Below are 23498 nucleotides of genomic sequence, written 5' to 3'. Positions count from 1 at the left end.
AAACACACACACACACTGACACACACACACACACACACACACACACACACACACACACACACAAACTCACACACACATTCCACTTTCTAGTGCACTTGCACTACAACAGCACTGACTGCAGTATCCGCTCCGGCATGGACGCATTTTACACTAAAAAAGGCACAAAATTTGACCTATTTCGTAGCCTATAGAGGACGGAAAGAATGCCATATTCAAGATTATGACATTCTTTCCGTCAAAAAAAGTGGGTCCGAGATATTTCTGGAGTGACATTTTGGGGTCATTTCACGCTGTTTGCACCATGGAAAAAAGTGGGTTTATGAAAATGAACCCACTTTTTTTCGTAAACCCATTTGTGTCGAGTGTTTACAACAAAAAGAACCCATTTGTCACTATTGGACTACACACACACACACACACACACACACACACACACACACTCCGGTTTGGTAAGTTACCTGATAAAAAAAACGCTCGCGCTGGACCCGAGTACTCTTCAGATTGGCTCGCTCCCCCAGTATGAAAGTTTTTGTCTTGTGCACGTTTAAGACCAAGTGATTGATCTGTGTGAATTACAGGCATTCCCTTTGCTATATAAATACATTGCATGCGAGCCGAGGATGTGCGTGGTGACTGGCCTTTCTCTTTTATATGTAATTTGATCACAGTGAAAATGCACACACACCTAAAGTGTGGATGGTTACCTAAGAGGCGGCACTGGGTGGAGTGCCTTTCTAGTGCACTTGCACTACAACAGCACTGGGTGCAGTACTCGCTCCGGCATCGAAGAATTTTGCACTAAAAAATGCACAAAATTTGACCTATTTCGTCGCCTATAGAGGACGGAAAGAATGTCATTTTGAACATTGTTATGACATTCTTTCCGTCAAAAAAGTCAATTTAACGGTGTTAAATGAAGCGACCATCCACACAATTAGGTTGCCATCCAGAGTTTAGGTTGCCATCCACGTGTGGATGGTTGCCTTATGGTGATTTAGGCAACCAAACCTGTGGAAACGGGGGTACACACACATTCACACACACACACACACACACACACACACACACACACACACACACTCTCTCTCCCTCACTCCCTCTCTCTCTTCCTCTCTATCTCTCTCTCTTACACACACATACACACACACACACACACACACACACACACACACACACACACACACACGAGTACAGACTCATGCACGCGCACGCACACACACACACACACACACACACACACACACACAGTAACACTAACACATGTGCACAAAATGAACACACACACACACACCGCGCGAGAGAAAAAGACGTCAAAGACTTTTGACCGTGACGTAATCTTTTTATGACGCTATATTTCTCGTCAATGTGAGACGCATTCGGCTGTTCTATGAGACTGCCTGGCTGGCTGTGGCTCCGCGAATTACCCCCGCCGCCAAGTCGTTTTTTTGTGGTTTATTTCGCATTTAGGTCCCAGGTAACATTATGAAGTTTTAATACGATCAATCGGACCTATTATCAAGTTAGTGTATCAACTTTTGAACGAACTGCGCCCAGTAGTTTCCCAGCAATAAGCTGTTAAGTCGAGACACACACACACACACAGACAATTAAAGTCTGCTGGACCCTTGTACTAGCGTACTCGGGGATAAATGTGGTTCTCAACTCACAAGACCAATTTGTCATTTTCCAGTGTGAAATTCAGATCTGCCCCAAGTACGTGTAATAAAATGTAGAAGCGATAATCTGAAAAATATCTTTTCGCGTGAACGCTGCCACGTTGTCATCAGTCCGATGTCTTTTACTATCCAGAGCAGGGATGAACACACTTTTTCATCAGCAGTTTGTTATGTTTATCCGCAGACTGCTTTCCATTACTTGTCTGTTTTAGATTGACTCGTAGGGTTCTTCAGCCAGGCAAGAAGTGCTTGTTTACTGACACGTTCTCACGCACGACATGTCGTAAATGCAAGTTCTAACGATTGTTTTTTATTGCACTGATAGAGAATGTCGATAGTTGTAAACTTCTGCCATTTCCTAATGTTTATTTCATTATTTTGCATACGGATATGGCTAATAAGTGGATAATCTGTTACGACACGAAACGCGTTCTAAATCCGGGAAGAGATGTGTGTCCTACAGCCTTAAGAAGCGATATCGTCGTATAATGATGTCAAGTGAGAGACCCTGCAAATTAACATTGAAAGTGGGAACTTCGGAAGCAAAGTTGCCAGCTACTCGGTATGCAAGAGCTAAATTGAAAGCCGAAGTAGTGGCTTCGAGAGTTCTGAGGTCAAGGTCGAGGAAATTGGGGGAATCCCAATTAGTGCGCATGCGTTTGTAAACAGTAGGCTTGGTGATCAGAGGAAACAAATATCATCGCGAGTTCGAAAATGGGTTAACGTTGATCGCGCTGTAACTTTTACTATTATAGTTGTTGCTTCTGACTGGTTGAACGAATGGGTCGGTTCAAAGCTGTGATGATTGTCTTGAAATTGAATTACTGTCTATAATAATGGTTTTGTTGACCAGAATGTTTGGGAGAATAAAACATTTTTTGTTTATGTGGTAGCGAAGTCGGTTATGTTAAACCTCTTCTTTTTTTAATGATTGTATATCGGTAAAACTGTTTTGGACAAAATAGGTTGGTTAGAGCGAACGTTTGGGTTAGGCCTACTGGTAAATTTGAAAAGGCAGAAATCAATCAGTGTTTGGGGAATCAAGATATAAGGTGTAGTAAAAAGAAAATAAGTTCAGTGACTTTCATGTTAATTGGGAAAATGTGTGTCCGAATTTTTACAAAAGATAAATTCTGGTACTTGGGTATTTATAAATTAGGTCTGTCCTCGTTAATTGTGAACAGGATGTATGTTTATATAAAGTTGAACGTCAAGATTGGATTTGCTTAGCCTACGCGCGTGTGTGCATGTGTGTTAGATATAGACATAGACATAGAACACTGTATTATCTCAATTACGAGAAACTCGGGTGTGGTGAATCATAATAAACAACATAAAACGTAAGAACATAAATAAAATATCGAGGCACACATACTCAGCTCATAATAGTGTGTGGTAGGGGGGATGGGGGCCACACACACACACACCCCTCCCCCCTACACACATTATGTGCGCGCGTGCACGCAAACAAACGAATGAATAAACAGACGCACAACTACACACGCACGCACGCACGCACACACAGATTGTTGTTGAATTAAAAAGTTATTTAATGGAAATATAACCTGAAATGTAAAAGAAAAAAGGTGTAACAGTTGATTGAAAATGAAATAAAACACCAGTTAATACACACACAAACAAGAGGCGAAGCCTTCAAGGCTCCCGTAAGAAATCAACAAACAGTAACACAAACTCACTCACTCCGTCACACACACACACACACACACACACACATGTGGCCACTTTTCCACTGCAGTCCGTTACTTTTCATCAACACTTGTCACCATGCCGAGTGGATCTAAATTCGGAAATCTTCATGTGGCTTCATAGCGTCGATCTTGTTGTAGGTTAACCTCCTTTCTGAAACAAATTGCAAAATGCGATTAGTTATGATGACTACAACCTACACAAATATAAACAGTGTTTTGAAACAGAATAGTCAAGTTATACAAGCCACTTTACCTATGTGAACAGCTCAGATCATGGGTCATTTTAACACCTTCACATTTAAATGCTTATTTTATAGCCATCCATTGAATTGAGAAGAAAACAAAGCATACTAAACTGCTAAGCATGAATCAAACAATAAGAAAATAAAAAGAAACAACAGCATCGTTTTGTATGTGTGGGTAGTAAACACGTTTTATTTACAAAACACGGCGGAAAATGGCGACAAATTTGTTGCACAGCGACAGGTCACTTTCTTCAACCAAGGCCAGTACTTTCATACATGACAAAGGAAAGCAAATATGGCCTGAATAATAAAGTTATAGTGTTCCTTTGCGTGTCTGAGTGATAAACTGTTTTAACCAACTATCTTCTGAAACGTAATTGCACTCAGCAGATTTTGTCTTCAGCTCATAACTTTCGTGTCACACGGTCTTTGCGACAAACAGATAGATCGCATTCTCGCAGAAAATCATTGACAACACAGACCAGTCATTTTTAGCATTGCATTTGGGAAGGGCTACTATTATAGTGTGTTTTAAGAAAGAAAAACATTACAGTATCGGCAAAACACGACCAAATAAGTTTTCGTGTCACAGCGTTATGGGCGTGAGATTGTGTTCTCACACTGTAGCAAAATCATTGACAACACAGACAAGTCAGTTTTAGCATAGACATTGGGAAAGGCTACTATTATAGTGTGTTTTAGGAAAGAAAAACATTATAGTATCAGCAGAACACGACCAAATCATTTGCGTTTTGGGCGTTATGGGCGTTTTTTCACACTGCAGATCATATCTCAAAAACTACAGAGTGGATCTTTATGAAATTTGATATGGATATTTTTGACTGGATTTTCTCATAGAAGGTTTTCCCGTTTATTGATAGGACAGTTTGATGACGTCATATTTTACCGTTTGCCAAAAGGTCGAGGCAGCACTTTCACAGTTACAGTTTTTCATCAATTTGATCGAATTTCTTATCACACAATCGCAGATCTAGGCCGGATTATGGGATTGCATTTCAGTTTGGTCACTTAAAGTTTTGTTATTGAAATGTTTGTTCGAAATATGTCATTTTTTCAAATTTTTAAAAACTAATATTTGAAACAAAAAAATTATATTGGTGTATTCCCTATTGCGTCCTGTATCTAAAACTATATAGTTTTGTTGTTTTGTATTGATAATTATGCTTAAAAATGAAGAAAACCGATAAATAACCACTATCTTTATTTATGAAAAAAGACACTTAAAAACAACTTCTATCTATTCTTTACCATTTTCTGATTCCAAATATATATAGTTTCATGGTGTTTGACGTTGAAAATAGGCTAAAACTTAACAAACTCGGATCGTTGAATGGAAATTATACTTCCAAGCTCCGTGCAGCTGACAACATGATAAAAACACGTCATTTCAAGTGTGGAACACGCTCATGACGTCATACTGAAAGGTGATGAATTATGGCTTCACCTTGCGATGTTTCATTTCAAACATGGTAACATTTTTAAAGGGGTTTCTTTCTCAGATTTCTGTTTGCCCCCTGTCTGTCTCTCTATGTCTCCGTCTGTCTGACTGATTCAATTAAATGTGTAATTACTTAGTTTCGCAAAAGTCAAACTAAGTAGGATATACCTAATTGATTCAGGTCTCTAAATTCTTATTGTAAAATTGTAAGTTTTATTCAAAAAAAATTTAATTGGTGTTTTAAACTCAATAATGGGGCATGCTGTGATGAGTGGAAGAATGTGTGCTTACGAGCAGAAAAAGCCCATCAAAGTCAAGAATCGTGTTTTTCTTTTTCTATTTTCACCTTGTAGCTTCATACAGACACTAAGCAACAGTGTAGTTCCACTTCCAGTGCAATATCTTGTATTTTAATTTTGACCATCTGTGTAACACTTTATTGACCCATGATCTGAGCTGTTCACCTATGCAGCATGGTAACCCTACAATATGCGAAACATGTCAACTGACTGCAGCAGCCTAGTTCTTAAAATAATTCTGACGGTCAACACAGCCAAAACACTATTCACAGTCCATTTTAAGGAGCAACGGAGGTACTATCTTAGGGTCTTGTTTTAGTGATAACGATCAACTCAGGAGGAAAAAAAACAACAGAGGAAAAAAGAAACGTTTAACATTAACCGCAGCAAAATACAGAATCACACATGTACCATAATTTACAAACAAATTCCACAGCAAGCTTTCTTTGGACGACTGTCGTTGTCTCAAAACTCACATTCTAGTCTACCTTCTATCCAAAAGAATCGAATCTTACGCTGCCTTGAAAGAAAATGCCAACAAAGACAAGGAAGTTGTTGCAAGGTAAGCTTACCAAACGTTACATAGCGAATCATGATAGTGCGTAAACAGCAAACAGTACAATCAAAGAGAGGATTAGATCGAGTCTGGAATGAAACGCGATACAGATCTAGCATTCACAAACTGTCTTTCAAGTTCAAGGAAGTTGTTGCAAGGTAAGACTTACAGACAAAACCATGACAGTGCATGTTTTGAATCTGAGGCAAAATCGTGATCATTTATGACTTTGAGAACAGATTCATTCCGTTTCCTTATATCTGCATGTTCAAGTAAATGGTGGACAGTTTTATACGGCAGAGTAAACGTGAGACTCTACTGCAAGTCTTGAAATTCACATAAATCGAACCAAGAAACAAGTCGCGTAAGGCGAAAATACAATATTTAGTCAAGTAGCTGCCATTTTTCAGCAAGACCGTATACTCGTAGCATCGTCAGTCCACCGCTCATGGCAAAGGCAGTGAAATTGACAAGAAGAGCGGGGTAGTAGTTGCGCTAAGAAGGATAGCACGCTTTTCTGTACCTCTCTTTGTTTTAACTTTCTGAGCGTGTTTTTAATCCAAACATATCATATCTATATGTTTTTGGAATCAGGAACCGACAAGTAATAAGATGAAAGTGTTTTTAAATTGATTTCGAAAAAAAAATTTGATAATAATTTTTATATATTTAATTTTCAGAGCTTGTTTTTAATCCAAATATAACATATTTATATGTTTTTGGAATCAGCAAATGATGGAGAATAAGATAAACGTAAATTTGGATCGTTTTATAAATTTTTATTTTTTTTTACAATTTTCAGATTTTTAATGACCAAACTCATTAATTAATTTTTAAGCCACCAAGCTGAAATGCAATACCGAACCCCGGGCTTTGTCGAAGATTACTTGACCAACATTTGAACCAATTTGGTTGAAAAATGAGGGCGTGACAGTGCCGCCTCAACTTTCACGAAAAGCCGGATATGACGTCATCAAAGACATTTATCAAAAAAATGAAAAAAACATTCGGGGATTTCATACCCAGGAACTCTCATGTCAAATTTCATAAAGATCGGTCCAGTAGTTTAGTCTGAATCGCTCTACACACACACACACACACACACACACACACACACACGCACGCACATACACCACGACCCTCGTTTCGATTCCCCCTCGATGTTAAAATATTTAGTCAAAACTTGACTAAATATAAAAAGACATTCAAACATTACAGGCACTTTAGATCAACTCATTTCACTAGAGGTGACTGCCTAGCACTGTGTTTGACATCCGTGTCTGCTGAAACAAAAAGAAATTAAAACAAAACGGATTAACAGTAGGTGACACGTTATCAGAGTGGGAGACACTAGATCTGTCTCTGTACTTACCGGGATACGGCTGCCAGATCGACACTGCGCTTTCGACAGCTCTTCCTCGCGTGAACATTGGAAAAACGCTGTGCAGATCAAACTGTAGGAAATCTCCCTTTGGTATCTTCTTTATTTCTTTTTCTGGGGCTTAGAACCCGAACAACGTGGAAATCGTCTTCCCCGAATCGGCGAATGCAGAGGTGAGAACTGGAGAAGTGAATCTATCGATACCACAATCCTTCGCGCGACCCCTGACCTGGTCTTGACACCTGACCTGGTCTACATACCACACACGACACAAACCAGTCAACTGCGTGTAACCCCTCAAAAAAAACCACCACCCGTTTTATTTGGATACACGCTTTAACTACACACATGCCGACACAATGTTGATCATTGCTTCAATATTTTGAAGATGGTGCTTGAAAAATAACCAGGTGAAATGAGTATTTCGGTGTTTAGTCAAATGTTAAAGTTTCTACCACAGACATACACACGCACGCACGCACGCACGCACGCACGCACGCACAGACAGACAAAGTTACGATCGCATAGGCTACACTTACGTGAGCCAAAAAGGAGACATGATGACGGAAGGAACAATAAGAAAGTGAATGAGCCAAGTAAACATTTATATCAATAACTGAGAGAGGGAGAAAGAAATGAAGAAATAGCATGGAAAAAGTGTGTGTGTGTGAGTGTATAGGCCGGATGCGATTAAGTACGTGTGTTAGTTTATGTGTGAGCATGGATGTGAGTATAGCTATGAGCGTGTAGGTATGAGAGTGTCAGTAATCAAAAGAAGAAACTGTAAACGCCATACACATGTCAGTCTGCGAGTGAACGACTATTTTCCATTAACGGTGCAGTACACTTTAGACAGAGAGTGAGAGGTGAGAGGAGGGGAATAGAGAGAGGGGGCGGGGCATGGAGGGAGAGAGAGAGGGTGAGCAAGAGGAGACTGAGGGAGAGAGAGAGGGGGAGATATGGATGGGGTGGGGGGGGAGAGGGAGGGCGCGAAGAGGAAGAGTGAGATAGACAGAGGGGGGAGAGAGAGAAAGTGTGGGAGAGAGAGAGAGAGAGAGAGAGAGAGAGAGAGAGAGAGAGAGAGAGAGAGAGAGAGAGAGAGAGAGAGAGAGAAGGAAGGAGAAGGAGAAGTAATTGTAAAAGGAACAAGTCGCGTAAGGCGAAAATACAATATTTAGTCAAGTAGCTGTCGAACTCACAGAATGAAACTGAACGCAATGCCATTTTTCAGCAAGACCGTATACTCGTAGCATCGTCAGTCCACCGCTCATGGCAAAGGCAGTGAAATTGACAAGAAGAGCGGGGTAGTACTTGCGCTAAGAAGGATAGCACGGTTTTCTGTACCTCTCTTTGTTTTAACTTTCTGAGCGTGTTTTTAATCCAAACATATCATATCTATATGTTTTTGGAATCAGGAACCGACAAGGAATAAGATGAAAGTGTTTTTAAATTGATTTGGACAATTTAATTTTGATAATAATTTTTATATATTTAATTTTCAGAGCTTGTTTTTAATCCGAATATAACATATTTATATGTTTTTGGAATCAGCAAATGATGGAGAATAAGATAAACGTAAATTTGGATCGTTTTATAAATTTTTATTTTTTTTTACAATTTTCAGATTTTTAATGACCAAAGTCATTAATTAATTTTTAAGCCACCAAGCTGAAATGCAATACCGAAGTCCGGGCTTCGTCGAAGATTACTTGACCAAAATTTGAACCAATTTGGTTGAAAAATGAGGGCGTGACAGTGCCGCCTCAACTTTCACGAAAAACCGGATATGACGTCATCAAAGACATTTATCAAAAAAATGAAAAAAACGTATGGGGATTTCATACCCAGGAACTCTCATGTCAAATTTCATAAAGATCGGTCCAGTAGTTTAGTCTGAATCGCTCTACACACACACACAGACACACACACACACACGCACACACACACGCACATACACCACGACCCTCGTTTCGATTCCCCCTCGATGTTAAAATATTTAGTCAAAACTTGACTAAATATAAAAACAAGTCGCGTAAGGCGAAAATACAACATTTAGTCTAGCTGTCGAACTCACAGAACGAAACTGAATGCAATGCAATTTTTCAGCAAGACCGTATACTCGTAGCATCGTAAGTCCACCGCTTGTGGCAAAGGCAGTGAAATTGACAAGAAGAGCGGGGTAGTAGTTGCGCTGAGAAGAATAGCACGCTTTTCTGTACCTCTCTTTGTTTTAACTTTCTGAGCGTGTTTTTAATCCAAACATATCATATCTATATGTTTTTGGAATCAGGAACCGACAAGGAATGGAAGATGAAAGTGTTTTTAAATTGATTTCGAAAATTTAATTTTGATCATAATTTTTATATTTTTATTTTTCAGAGCTTGTTTTTAATCCAAATATAACATATTTATATGTTTTTTGGAATCAGAAAATATTGAAGAATAAGATGAACGTAAATTTGGATCGTTTTATTAAAAAAAAATTTGTTTACAATTTTCAGATGTTTAATGACCAAAGTCATTAATTCATTTTTAAGCCACCAAGCTGAAATGCAATACCGAAGTCCGGCCTTTGTCGAAGATTGCTTGGCCAAAATTTCAATCAATTTGATTGAAAAATGAGGGAGTGACAGTGCCGCCTCAACTTTTACAGAAAGCCGGATATGACGTCATCAAAGGTATTTATAAAAAAATAAAAATAAAAACGTCCGGGGATATCATTCCCAGGAACTCTCATGTAAAATTTCAGACAGACAGACACACACACACACACACACACACACACACACACACACACACATACCTAAAGTGTGGATGGTTACCTAAGAGGCGGCACTGGGTGGAGTGCCTTTCTAGTGCACTTGCACTACAACAGCACTGGGTGCAGTACTCGCTCCGGCATCGAAGAATTTTGCACTAAAAAATGCACAAAATTTGACCTATTTCGTCGCCTATAGAGGACGGAAAGAATGTCATTTTGAACATTGTTATGACATTCTTTCCGTCAAAAAAGTCAATTTAACGGTGTTAAATGAAGCGACCATCCACACAATTAGGTTGCCATCCAGAGTTTAGGTTGCCATCCACGTGTGGATGGTTGCCTTATGGTGATTTAGGCAACCAAACCTGTGGAAACGGGGGTACACACACACACACACACACACACACACACACACACACACACACACACACACACACACATACACCATGACCCTCGTCTCAATTCCCCCTCTATGTTAAAACATTTAGTCAAGTTTTGACTAAATGTAAAAAAGAACAAGTCGCGTAAGGCGAAAATACAATATTTAGTCAAGTAGCTGTCGAACTCACAGAATGAAACTGAACGCAATGCCATTTTTCAGCAAGACCGTATACTCGTAGCATCGTCAGTCCACCGCTCATGGCAAAGGCAGTGAAATTGACAAGAAGAGCGGGGTAGTAGTTGCGCTAAGAAGGATAGCACGGTTTTCTGTACCTCTCTTTGTTTTAACTTTCTGAGCGTGTTTTTAATCCAAACATATCATATCTATATGTTTTTGGAATCAGGAACCGACAAGGAATAAGATGAAAGTGTTTTTAAATTGATTTGGACAATTTAATTTTGATAATAATTTTTATATATTTAATTTTCAGAGCTTGTTTTTAATCCGAATATAACATATTTATATGTTTTTGGAATCAGCAAATGATGGAGAATAAGATAAACGTAAATTTGGATCGTTTTATAAATTTTTATTTTTTTTTACAATTTTCAGATTTTTAATGACCAAAGTCATTAATTAATTTTTAAGCCACCAAGCTGAAATGCAATACCGAAGTCCGGGCTTCGTCGAAGATTACTTGACCAAAATTTCACCCAATTTGGTTGAAAAATGAGGGCGTGACAGTGCCGCCTCAACTTTCACGAAAAACCGGATATGACGTCATCAAAGACATTTATCAAAAAAATGAAAAAAACGTATGGGGATTTCATACCCAGGAACTCTCATGTCAAATTTCATAAAGATCGGTCCAGTAGTTTAGTCTGAATCGCTCTACACACACACACAGACACACACACACACACACACGCACACACACACGCACATACACCACGACCCTCGTTTCGATTCCCCCTCGATGTTAAAATATTTAGTCAAAACTTGACTAAATATAAAAACAAGTCGCGTAAGGCGAAAATACAATATTTAGTCAAGTAGCTGTCGAACTCACAGAATGAAACTGAACGCAATGCCATTTTTCAGCAAGACCGTATAGCTCTTTCTCACTTCTAGTCAAGTACGAGTTATCTTTCCATGCTCTTCAACGAAGGAGAAACGCTGGGTTAGTTCCGGTATCTTCTACATCATGGCGTCTGCACTGAAAGAAAGCTCGCTCAGAGTGTGTGGTGGTGGAAAGCAGTACTGTGTCATTTGCCATAACTATCGTGGAAAAATTATTGAAGAAAGAGTTGTCAGGCTACATAAACTTCCAACAAACAAGCAACTGAAAAGAGCTTGGGAGCAGCGCCTACGTGTTACTCTTTCTTTTAGAAAATGACAAGATTTTGTGCAACTTGACAGAGTGACTTTCTCGTCTAGTTAATCAGATGGGTATTATTTGTTCATGTACATAAAAGTGTAAAAGAATGTTGTTGTACAACATACTTCCTTCAATCATTAGTGCATTTTGCTCTTGTCTGTGTGAAACAGTAACAGGCACATGAGCTGTAAGAAGGACTGCCGTGTCTCAGTATGACTGTAGTCTCTAGTGTCACTATAAATCTCAGTCATTGACTCTGTGTATGTCACTCATTGATGCTTACATTCCCAATGCATGGAAGACAGAAATTATAAAACTAGTATGCATGAAAACTGATACTGGTTTGTACTCCAAATGTTTGTATCCAGTTAAAATATCAGGCATGAAAACTGAGAAAAAAAATACTGAAAACAAAATTCGAAGGCGCGTAGCGCCAAGTTTCGCAGGCGCGTAGCGCCAAGTTTCGCAGGCGCAAAGCGCCAAGACTTCTAGGGAGGTCCGGGGGCATGCACCCCCGGAATTTTTTTTTTCAAGGGTGCAATTTGGTGCAATCTGGGGCTATCTGAGCCTTAAAATTGGATTCAAACATGGCCCCAAAACTATTTTATTATAACTATGACTGGGAAAAAAAAAAATAAAAAAAATAAAAAAAATAAAAAATAAAAAAATAAAAATTAAAAAAAAGGAACAATACGGAAAATAAAAAAAATACGGTTTATTTTTTTCAAAAATACGGAAAATATGGAAAATACGGAGAATTTTCATGCCTGAATATCGAATATGTCTGAGAAGTTGAACGCAAACCAACCAGGTGTGAGCGTGTGTTGTAAGGAGTGCACTATTTTGTAACGTGGGATTATGTACATGAAATTATAAATAGGGTTTGTGTGGTGTGTATCTATGCTTTTTATGTTTTTAAGGGAAAAATATTTATTACCTGTGTGTGATTACATTTTGTTTTTTATTCACTGTTGGCTGAAATATTTGCCGAGGAACGACAATGCAGTGTATTATATAATTATATATGTATTCAAAGAATAAAGACATGATGAATCTGAAGCTTGATGAATGACTTGTTTTACAGATAATCACACACACTTCAACAGACGCAGTTGATACAGTTTGGGTTTTATTTATCTAAAACATATACAAACAATAGCAGTTTAACAAAGTTGGTAAACAATGTAAAGTAAAACAACTGAAGTAACATTAAAGAGCCATGAACTGGTAATGTGAAACTGCTCTTAGGCTAATGTCAGATGGAGCTCGCAAAACACGAAACAAAAGCCGAACAAAAGCAAAACATGGTGCTTTTGTGTGTAGTTTTGCTTTTGTTCGGCTTTTGTTTCGTGTTTTGCGAGCTCCGTCTGACATTAGCCTTAGACAACACGCACATCCAGTTAACAACAATAAATGCATGACTACCAAGCATCAAAAGGACTCACTGATTCACGCACAAATTCCGCGTGTGCTCAATAATTATTGATAACATTTAACACATAGGCTACAAGTTCGTGACACTGACAGTCGAAGTGGTCTGTCAAATGCTAACTTGAATCATTTGTTTCCACAGCATTATCGATAGCATCCTTGCCATCTTTTCGCAGCTGAAACGTGCCTCTTGCTCTGCGCACTAATTCTTCTTTTTTTCCACTGACAAGTTGGCCATGTTTCCGAAGAAAATCTTTCAATTCTTTCACGTTCATGCGCTCGACTGCCGCCTCTATCTTAACCGGAACTTACCGAACCAAAGGGACGAAACTCGTGCACACCTCCGGCCTCGCTAGTGAGAAAGAGCTATACTCGTAGCATCGTCAGTCCACCGCTCATGGCAAAGGCAGTGAAATTGACAAGAAGAGCGGGGTAGTAGTTGCGCTAAGAAGGATAGCACGCTTTTCTGTACCTCTCTTTGTTTTAACTTTCTGAGCGTGTTTTTAATCCAAACATATCATATCTATATGTTTTTGGAATCAGGAACCGACAAGGAATGGAAGATGAAAGTGTTTTTAAATTGATTTCGAAAATTTAATTTTGATCATAATTTTTATATTTTTATTTTTCAGAGCTTGTTTTTAATCCAAATATAACATATTTATATGTTTTTTGGAATCAGAAAATATTGAAGAATAAGATGAACGTAAATTTGGATCGTTTTATTAAAAAAAAATTTGTTTACAATTTTCAGATGTTTAATGACCAAAGTCATTAATTCATTTTTAAGCCACCAAGCTGAAATGCAATACCGAAGTCCGGCCTTTGTCGAAGATTGCTTGGCCAAAATTTCAATCAATTTGATTGAAAAATGAGGGAGTGACAGTACCGCCTCAACTTTTACAGAAAGCCGGATATGACGTCATCAAAGGTATTTATAAAAAAATAAAAATAAAAACGTCCGGGGATATCATTCCCAGGAACTCTCATGTAAAATTTCAGACAGACAGACACACACACACACACACACACACACACACACACACACACACACACACACACACACACACACACACACACACACACACACACACATACACCATGACCCTCGTCTCAATTCCCCCTCTATGTTAAAACATTTAGTCAAGTTTTGACTAAATGTAAAAAAGAACAAGTCGCGTAAGGCGAAAATACAATATTTAGTCAAGTAGCTGTCGAACTCACAGAATGAAACTGAACGCAATGCCATTTTTCAGCAAGACCGTATACTCGTAGCATCGTCAGTCCACCGCTCATGGCAAAGGCAGTGAAATTGACAAGAAGAGCGGGGTAGTAGTTGCGCTAAGAAGGATAGCACGCTTTTCTGTACCTCTCTTTGTTTTAACTTTCTGAGCGTGTTTTTAATCCAAACATATCATATCTATATGTTTTTGGAATCAGGAACCGACAAGGAATAAGATGAAAGTGTTTTTAAATTGATTTGGACAATTTAATTTTGATAATAATTTTTATATATTTAATTTTCAGAGCTTGTTTTTAATCCGAATATAACATATTTATATGTTTTTGGAATCAGCAAATGATGGAGAATAAGATAAACGTAAGTTTGGATCGTTTTATAATTTTTTTTATTTTTTTACAATTTTCAGATTTTTAATGACCAAAGTCATTAATTAATTTTTAAGCCACCAAGCTGAAATGCAATACCGAAGTCCGGGCTTTGTCGAAGATTACTTGACCAAAATTTCAACCAATTTGGTTGAAAAATGAGGGCGTGACAGTGCCGCCTCAACTTTCACGAAAAGCCGGATATGACGTCATCAAAGACATTTATCAAAAAAATGAAAAAAACATTCGGGGATTTCATACCCAGGAACTCTCATGTCAAATTTCATAAAGATCGGTCCAGTAGTTTAGTCTGAATCGCTCTACACACACACACAGACACACACACGCACGCACATACACCACGACCCTCGTTTCGATTCCCCCTCGATGTTAAAATATTTAGTCAAAACTTGACTAAATATAAAACAAAACTTGACTAAATATAAAAAGAAAAAAGCTGGTTTGTGTGTGTCTGTCTGTGGCCGGGTATGATGACAAAACGGCTTCACTGACTGAGACGGGAGTTGCAGGGTATGTTCTTTGCCACTCGAGTCGTGTCGAGACACGTTACGCCCAATATACGAACCCACTGAGACTGTTGTTAGGCCCTATTTTGTACCCAGAGGGCGAAAGCGGCGGTGTGAATGTATGCTGGCTAAAATTGTATTAGAAAAGAATCAGAAGCGTACTAAAAACAGATTAGTTTAGTTATGGTTGTGAATGTTTTCTGCACTAAGCAGTCGCAGTTTTTGTTTGAATTTTAGGCGTTTTGTTCAAGCACAATCACTCAAGAAAACTTGATTTCAACGAAAATGTGACTACGTTGGAGAGAAAAAATGGTAAAAACACTAAAGTAACGCAGTCCATTGGTATGCTATCCGCAAAAACAGATTTTTTAGACTCTCTTTAACTTTAGGGAAAACGTGCATAATGACAAGATGTATCGCGAAGAAGCACGAGAACAAAGTAAAAGGGTACCCTTGTACTCAGTGTTTACGCGCCCCAAACTTATCCATTTCTGACAGTCACGGGCCCCAGTCTTCCGTTGTTACGTGCCCCAGGCATTGAAACTTTTCTCTAACCTCCATTTTCATGTATTTTTTACCTAGTTTTACTTGACAGTAGTTGGAGGTTTTTGCATTTCAGTCAAGTAACACAGGCTTGTTCTTTCTTCAAGTTGTTACAGTTAAACACATAAATTTCAGATGCACACTACGGTCACTCTGATCATGAGCTCTTTGATGATGTTATTAACCACGCTGTTAATGCCCATAGGGACAACGAACTTACAATACGGGTTCTCACACTAAATTCACAGACTGGGAAAAGATCGTACGTACAGAAAGATTTTAAAGTGTTCCCATCAATTCTTCAAAAGCATGTTAAAACTTTGATTGCGAAAGAAAACACACACAAAATTTGAAATCGTGTATGATGCTGCAAACAAAATAAAATGTCCAGCAATTTCAACAACAACAACAAAAAAACACAAGAAAAAAAAATATAAGGTGTAGTAAAAAGAAGTTAAGTTCAGTGACTTTCATATTAATTGGGAAAATGTGTGTCCGAAATTTTACAAAAGATAAATTGTTGTACTTGGGTATTTGTAAATTATGTTTGTCCTCGTTAATTGTGAACAGGATGTATGTTTATATAAAGTTGAAAGTTAAGATTGGATTTGTTTAGCCTACGCGCGTGTGTGCATGTGTGTTAGACATAGACATAGACATAGAACACTGTATTATCTCAATTATGAGAAACTCGGGTGTGGTGAATCATAATAAACTTCTTCTTCTTCTTCTTCGGCGTTCCAGGATTTTTGGCCTCAGGTCAGACTTCAAGTTTTGTAGCTTGAATAAAGCTGGTGGTCAGGATCAGGGAGCCTTTGGTGCCCCAGAGTTTCTCCTGCAGTGTGGCACCTTGGGGCCAGTGATCTGTTCTGGCTTCCTGGTGGAGCGGGCAGGTCTGCAGGATGTGCTCCGGGGTCTGTGGGCCTGTTTCGCACGGGCAGTTCGGTGTGTGCGACAGACCAAGGCGGTGCATGTGGGCACGCAGTCGACAGTGTCCAGTCCGTAGGCGGAAGAGGATGGTCTGCTGATGGCGCTGTAGGTTGGGCATCTGATCATCAGATGGCAGGCTGTGTTGGGCATTCCAGGTGGTTTGGTAGTGTCTTTTCACCAGGGTTTTGGCTTCACTGTAAGAGACTGTTGGTCTTGTCTGCTCCAGATGGCTGCCAGTCTTGGCCAGTCTGTCCGCTTCCTCGTTCCCTGAGAGGCCACAGTGAGCAGGGATCCACTGGACAGCGACGTTTGTGCTCTGGGTGCTCTGGGAGAGAGTACAAAGAAGACGCTGGGTGTCTCGTTCCAGCTGCTCTTTGGGCGACTGCAGGCTTTGGACGGCGGATCTGCAGTCGGTCAGGAAGACGGCGTGAGAGGGTGGGTGTTCGCTGACCAGGCTAACTGCTTCCCTGAGAGCGGTGAGTTCTGCCCGGTAGTTGGATGACAGCTCTCTCCGGCAGGCAGGGATCTTGAAAGGGTGTGTCCGTCTGGGTAGCGTACCAGGATCCCGCTTCCTCCGTTTTTGATGGCACCATCTGAGGACCCGTCAGTGTAGATGTGAGTCCATAATGAAGCGTTGTAGTCCTGGTGCATCATCTCAAGCGTGAGGTTCTTGAGGACTGCGTCCTGCTGCTCTCTCTTGCTGGTCACTCCTGGCATGTCAGTAACAAAGAGCACCTTGCTGAGCTGGCTGTTCCACTCTTCAGCGTCTTATAATAAACAACATAAAACGTAAGAACATAAATAAAATATCGAAGCACAAATACTCAGCTCATAATAGTGTGTGGTAGGGGGGGGGGATGGGGTGCACACATACACACACACACACACATGTGCGCGCGTGCACGCAAACAAACGAATGAATAAACAGACGCACAACTACGCACGCACGCACGCACGCACGCACGCACGCACGCACACACGCACGCACGCACACACACACACACACACACACTCTCTCTCTCTCTCACACATACACACATGCATACACTCTCTCACACACACACACACACACACACACACTCTCACACGCACACTCTCACACTCACACATGCACACAACGACGCCCATTTACAGTGAAACACCCCCTCGTATAAGCGGGGATGAAAGAGTGGTGGCCAGTGACCCAGAACGAACAAAAGTCAAAGCTGGCTGGTTTGTATTCAGGGAAATTTGCACGAAATGCACGCACGAGATACGACTTTTCCTTCTATTTTCTCTTTTTACATTTAGTCAAGTTTTGACTAAATGTTTTTTATATTTAGTCAAGTTTTGACTAAATATTTTAACATCGAGGGGGAATCGAAACTAGGGTCGTGGTGTATGTGCGTGCGTGCGTGCGTGTGTGTGTGTGTGTGTGTAGAGCGATTCAGACTAAACTACTGGACCGATCTTTATGAAATTTGACATGAGAGTTCCTGGGTATGAAATCCCCGAATGTTTTTTTCATTTTTTTGATAAATGTCTTTGATGACGTCATATCCGGCTTTTCGTGAAAGTTGAGGCGGCACTGTCACGCCCTCATTTTTCAACCAAATTGGTTGAAATTTTGGTCAAGTAATCTTCGACGAAGCCCGGGGTTCGGTATTGCATTTCAGCTTGGTGGCTTAAAAATTAATTAATGACTTTGGTCATTAAAAATCTGAAAATTGTAAAAAAAAAATAAAAATTTATAAAACGATCCAAATTTACGTTTATCTTATTCTCCATCATTTGCTAATTCCAAAAACATATAAATATGTTATATTCCGATTAAAAACAAGCTCTGAAAATTAAATATATAAAAATTATTATCAAAATTAAATTGTCCAAATCAATTTAAAAACACTTTCATCTTATTCCTTGTCGGTTCCTGATTCCAAAAACATAGATATGATATGTTTGGATTAAAAACACGCTCAGAAAGTTAAAACAAAGAGAGGTACAGAAAAGCGTGCTATCCTTCTTAGCGCAACTACTACCCCGCTCTTCTTGTCAATTTCACTGCCTTTGCCATGAGCGGTGCACTGACGATGCTACGAGTATACGGTCTTGCTGAAAAATGGCAGCTACTTGACTAAATATTGTATTTTCGCCTTACGCGACTTGTTATATTTAGTCAAGTTTTGACTAAATATTTTAACATCGAGGGGGAATCGAAACGAGGGTCGTGGTGTATGTGCGTGCGTGTGTGTGTGTGTGTGTGTGTGTGTGTGTGTGTGTGTGTGTGTGTGTGTGTAGAGCGATTCAGACTAAACTACTGGACCGATCTTTATGAAATTTGACATGAGAGTTCCTGGGTATGAAATCCCCGAATGTTTTTTTCATTTTTTTGATAAATGTCTTTGATGACGTCATATCCGGCTTTTCGTGAAAGTTGAGGCGGCACTGTCACGCCCTCATTTTTCAACCAAATTGGTTGAAATTTTGGTCAAGTAATCTTCGACAAAGCCCGGACTTCGGTATTGCATTTCAGCTTGGTGGCTTAAAAATTAATTAATGACTTTGGTCATTAAAAATCTGAAAATTGTAAAAAAAAAATAAAAATTTATAAAACGATCCAAATTTACGTTTATCTTATTCTCCATCATTTGCTGATTCCAAAAACATATAAATATGTTATATTCGGATTAAAAACAAGCTCTGAAAATTAAATATATAAAAATTATTATCAAAATTAAATTGTTCAAATCAATTTAAAAACACTTTCATCTTATTCCTTGTCGGTTCCTGATTCCAAAAATATGAGCGGTGGACTGACGATGCTACGAGTATACGGTCTTGCTGAAAAATGGCATTGCGTTCAGTTTCATTCTGTGAGTTCGACAGCTACTTGACTAAATATTGTATTTTCGCCTTATGCGACTTGTTGGGACTTTCATTTGCGTTAGCTCGGTTTGATATGAAAACTCGAAGAAAAGCCCTGCCATTTTGCACTGAGAAACTTTGGAAGTAGCGTTTGTACTACTGAGTCTCGCTGTAGTACAATTACCCTCACTTACTTCCTAGTTTGCTTCCAAAGTAAGCTCTTTGTTCGTCCCATGCATGCGAAAGTGAGGATGCACTTCCGATGTCGCTCAAAACTTTGGAAGTAGTCGCAAACTACCCTCAGTTATTTCCTCGCTTTGCTTCGAAGTAAGCCCTTCTTCCGGCCCATGCATACGAAAGTGAGTACTTTCGATGTCACTCAAAACTTCGGGAGTTGTCGCGTACTTCCCCCATAAGCATACGGGTCCAGGACACTGCAAATTCTCCTTTGCTCATGGCAGAGCAGTTCTTCAGCAGTTCTTCAGAATTCATCTCTCGCTTTAAACCTTCAAATAATTAGTTTCATGCGGCTATTAAGTCTGCATTAAATGTAAATATTATTTGCTGTAGCTTTTATTATTCTCGATGCCTGCTAGTTTTTCTTTGAAAGGTTTGCCAGATTTTGTTTTGTTCTTAAAAATCTGTGTCGCATGTCACACACACAAACACACACACACACACACACACACACACACACACACACGCACACACACACACACACACACACACACACACACACACACACACACACACATACACACACACACACACACACACACACAAACACACACACACAGGGGTAAAAGAAACACACAAAAAGCAACAACAACGAAAAATAATAAATCAATATTTTTTAATGTTCCTTCGCAGCAACCATCGCCGACAATGGATCGAGGTACGAATATCTGGCTCACAGTATGTCGATGCGACCCCGATCATCGTAGCTCGTAAAATTCCACAGAGCTACAGCGGTCAAAGTATGCACAGCCCATGGAGCAACTCTCACCGTCCCACAGGTCAATGTGCTGACCAAAGCCTTCACATCCCGTGAAGATCAGTATGCCTTTCTTTCCCTGAGGGGTTGAAAACAGAGAAGAATCAACGAAAACGTAAGCAAGGAAACAAACAGTGACACAAACACAGACAGACGGTCAGACTGACAGGCATATAGACATGGGCCACGAACAAAAAAGAGAAAAAAGACAAAGAAAGAAATGAAGAATGATATGATATAATAAAAATAAGAGGAAGCAAGACTGATTTAAAGAAAGAAAGAAAAAATGAAACAAAGAACAAAAGGGTCCAAAGGGGACAATGACGGAAGAACGAAAGCAGGGAAAGACGTAAATTTATGTGAAAATTAAGAAAAAAATAAGAATAGCGAGAAAGGAAGAGATGAGGGGAAAGAATTAAGGAAGGAAAGAAGGAGATTAGGCTGAAGCAAATCAAAATTATATGGCGGGGGGGGGGGGGGGGTGGATAAACAGACAGACAAGAATTCTAAAACAAAGTTAAAATTAAATTTTTAAAAAGTCTTAAACTGAAGCAGGTCTTACTTTGACGTCATCCTCGCCCTTAACGTCACAGATGTCAGGCGGGCCCCAGATGGCCCTGAGGTAACACCTGAAGAAGAGCGCCCTGATGATGTACTCCTTGCCCTTGCCGTTCACCCCAGCTGTCTTGGTGTCACACTTCGACTTGTCTACGCGGCTGCGATCGATTCCTAGACCTAAAAACAGAGAGAACACACTTCACTTGTGTTACAAAATTCGGAATTTCTCTTCTGCACGTGCGACTGAGCTCGCTGACCTGGATGGGACCGATTCCATAGCTCGGTGCATGGTTCCAATAGTCATAGTGGGGCTCGTATGTTGCAGACGCACTCATAAATCATTCACATCTTGCAACAAACATCATACTTTGTGGTATTGTTCCTTATAATTATTTAAGGGATTTCAGATACAGAGCCACTTCAGAAATCGTTTTTTTTTGTCTTTGATAGGGAATAAAAGGCTGCATTTACAGCAGACGAAATTCGTACCAAAAGCGCTCAGCAGTAAATATTCCCAACTCAGCAAATGTAAAATTCAATGGTTTACCATGCACCAGAAGTTGTCTGCTGATAAACACATGCATGACATAAATACTCTTATGGGTATTTTTGTGTTCTGGTATTTAATTTGATCGTTTTTAGAATTTTATATATCCGCAGCATGAAAATTCAAGATGGCGGCCTCCGCAACATTGCGTGTTTTGATTTGAGCGAAAACAACGTTTCTGAAGGTAAGTTTTCAAGAATACGCATCCATTCACCAATGTCACATCATTTTACTGTTTAATTCTCCCCTGGGGTCTGTTATTCATCGGGTGAAGCGCTGAAATGCAGAGTAATCTTGCAATAGCTCATCAAGCTGGATTGTGATGCTGATAGATCTAGATCTATCTGTTGATTACAAGTAAGGAAATCATGATCGCCACGCTGGTGATTTTAAACAGATTAAACGAACTTTGAATAAAAGGCGAGGAGAAAGAGATTGTTCATGGTATGATAAATGATTAGTCCTGCCTACGTTAAGGACTTCCATAAGGTGGGGAGGGGTAGAGTCAAAAACTGAGTGAGGGTAGGCCAGATAGTAGGATGACCAGCTGGAGATAAAAACACTCCACTCCCCATGTCTTTACAGTGTTGTGATCAAACTTTCAAAGACGGTAGGTAACAGACAAAAGCATACGTAGGTGTATGCTAATCAAATGAGATAAGTGGTTTTGAAAAATGAAGAGGTACCGCTCTTTGAGTTTTACAATTTTGGTTTGTTGCTTGTTTCTCATCCTTTTGCTTATTTTAAGTTGACCGTGCATTGGTGTGAATTTTATTTTTACAGGATATATACAAGAGTTACACCACATGCCGGTTCCTGGGAACAAGCGTTCTGCATTTATTCCGGTGCCACAGAAGGGAGCCGATTTCACTAGTACTACTGTATCAAGGTTTGTTACCTAATACATCTTAACAGTAAGATTTTTTTATTTGTATTAATTGGAACATGTTTGCACATCATTTGTAAGCGACCTCTGTGAATTTGATGGGTTTAACGTACGAACCCTCACTATGGTCAACATTCTGTTAGCGACTGTTTGAAGCGAATAAATGTAGCGGTCAGAAAGATTCCAGAATCAGTTGGGTCACTGGAAACTGTGTTTGTTTGTTTTTTAACCTGAAACAGTAAGAATTATACGAATTCATGAAATACAATTTTCTTTCATTTTGGTCTGTTGTGTGAAGACTTGCTAACCCGGCTTTGACCGACTCTCTGAGATAGTAAACATTCAAATACATTCAAATAAAAATGTCACTTTTCATCTTTTGTGTGAAGGGTACCACAGGCTGATTTCCTGCACCATGGATGTAGAGGAGGCCAGACAGTCTGCTTCTCATTCCAGCTGTGTTGTGTTTTATTCTGCTCGTGAAGTGTATCGCCACATTGCCAAAGCCATTGGCCAAGAGAAGTCACCCTGTCTGCCCATTTTGCATAGCCTTACAGGCTGTGACACTATGTCGTTCTTCAATGGTATTGGGGAATCAGAAGGCTTGGGAAGTATGGCAAGCATTTGAAGACGTCACTCAAACTTTCTTCAGGTTGTCTGCTCCTCTTTGTAAGCTGAGTACCACTGACAGGGCAGCACAAGAGCTTTTTGGTGTACATTTGTAGGACAAAACCAGCAACGTACTGGGTGTAAACAGTGCTAGACGGTACCTCTTCAGTAAAAA

The 23498-nt window shown here is 39.6% G+C and overlaps 2 protein-coding genes across 4 annotated transcripts in view; one reads left to right on the top strand and one right to left on the bottom strand.

Annotated features, from left to right (window-relative positions):
* Nucleotides 1–23498, top strand: part of LOC138973114 (protein eyes shut-like) — a 102700-nt gene that overhangs the window by 49012 nt on the left and 30190 nt on the right. The window lies entirely within an intron of this gene.
* LOC138973113 (uncharacterized) overlaps nt 20560–23498 on the bottom strand; it is a 7037-nt gene continuing 4098 nt past the window's right edge. Inside the window, exons 3-4 of one of the 2 annotated variants that reach the window (XM_070345772.1) lie at nt 21286–21458; nt 20560–20802 (exon numbers count right to left, since the gene is read on the bottom strand). In XM_070345772.1, coding sequence (XP_070201873.1) covers nt 20665–20802; nt 21286–21458 — 311 coding nt within the window. In that variant the 3' untranslated portion in view covers nt 20560–20664. The remainder of the gene's footprint in view (nt 20803–21285; nt 21459–23498) is intronic. The other variant, XM_070345773.1, reaches the window with a different exon arrangement.

This window comes from Littorina saxatilis, linkage group LG8 (genome assembly GCF_037325665.1).
Source record: "Littorina saxatilis isolate snail1 linkage group LG8, US_GU_Lsax_2.0, whole genome shotgun sequence".
In the NCBI taxonomy this organism is placed as follows: Eukaryota; Metazoa; Mollusca; class Gastropoda; order Littorinimorpha; family Littorinidae; genus Littorina; species Littorina saxatilis.
Note: the sequence above shows the minus strand (reverse complement) of the source record. Positions and strands in the feature narration are given on the sequence as shown.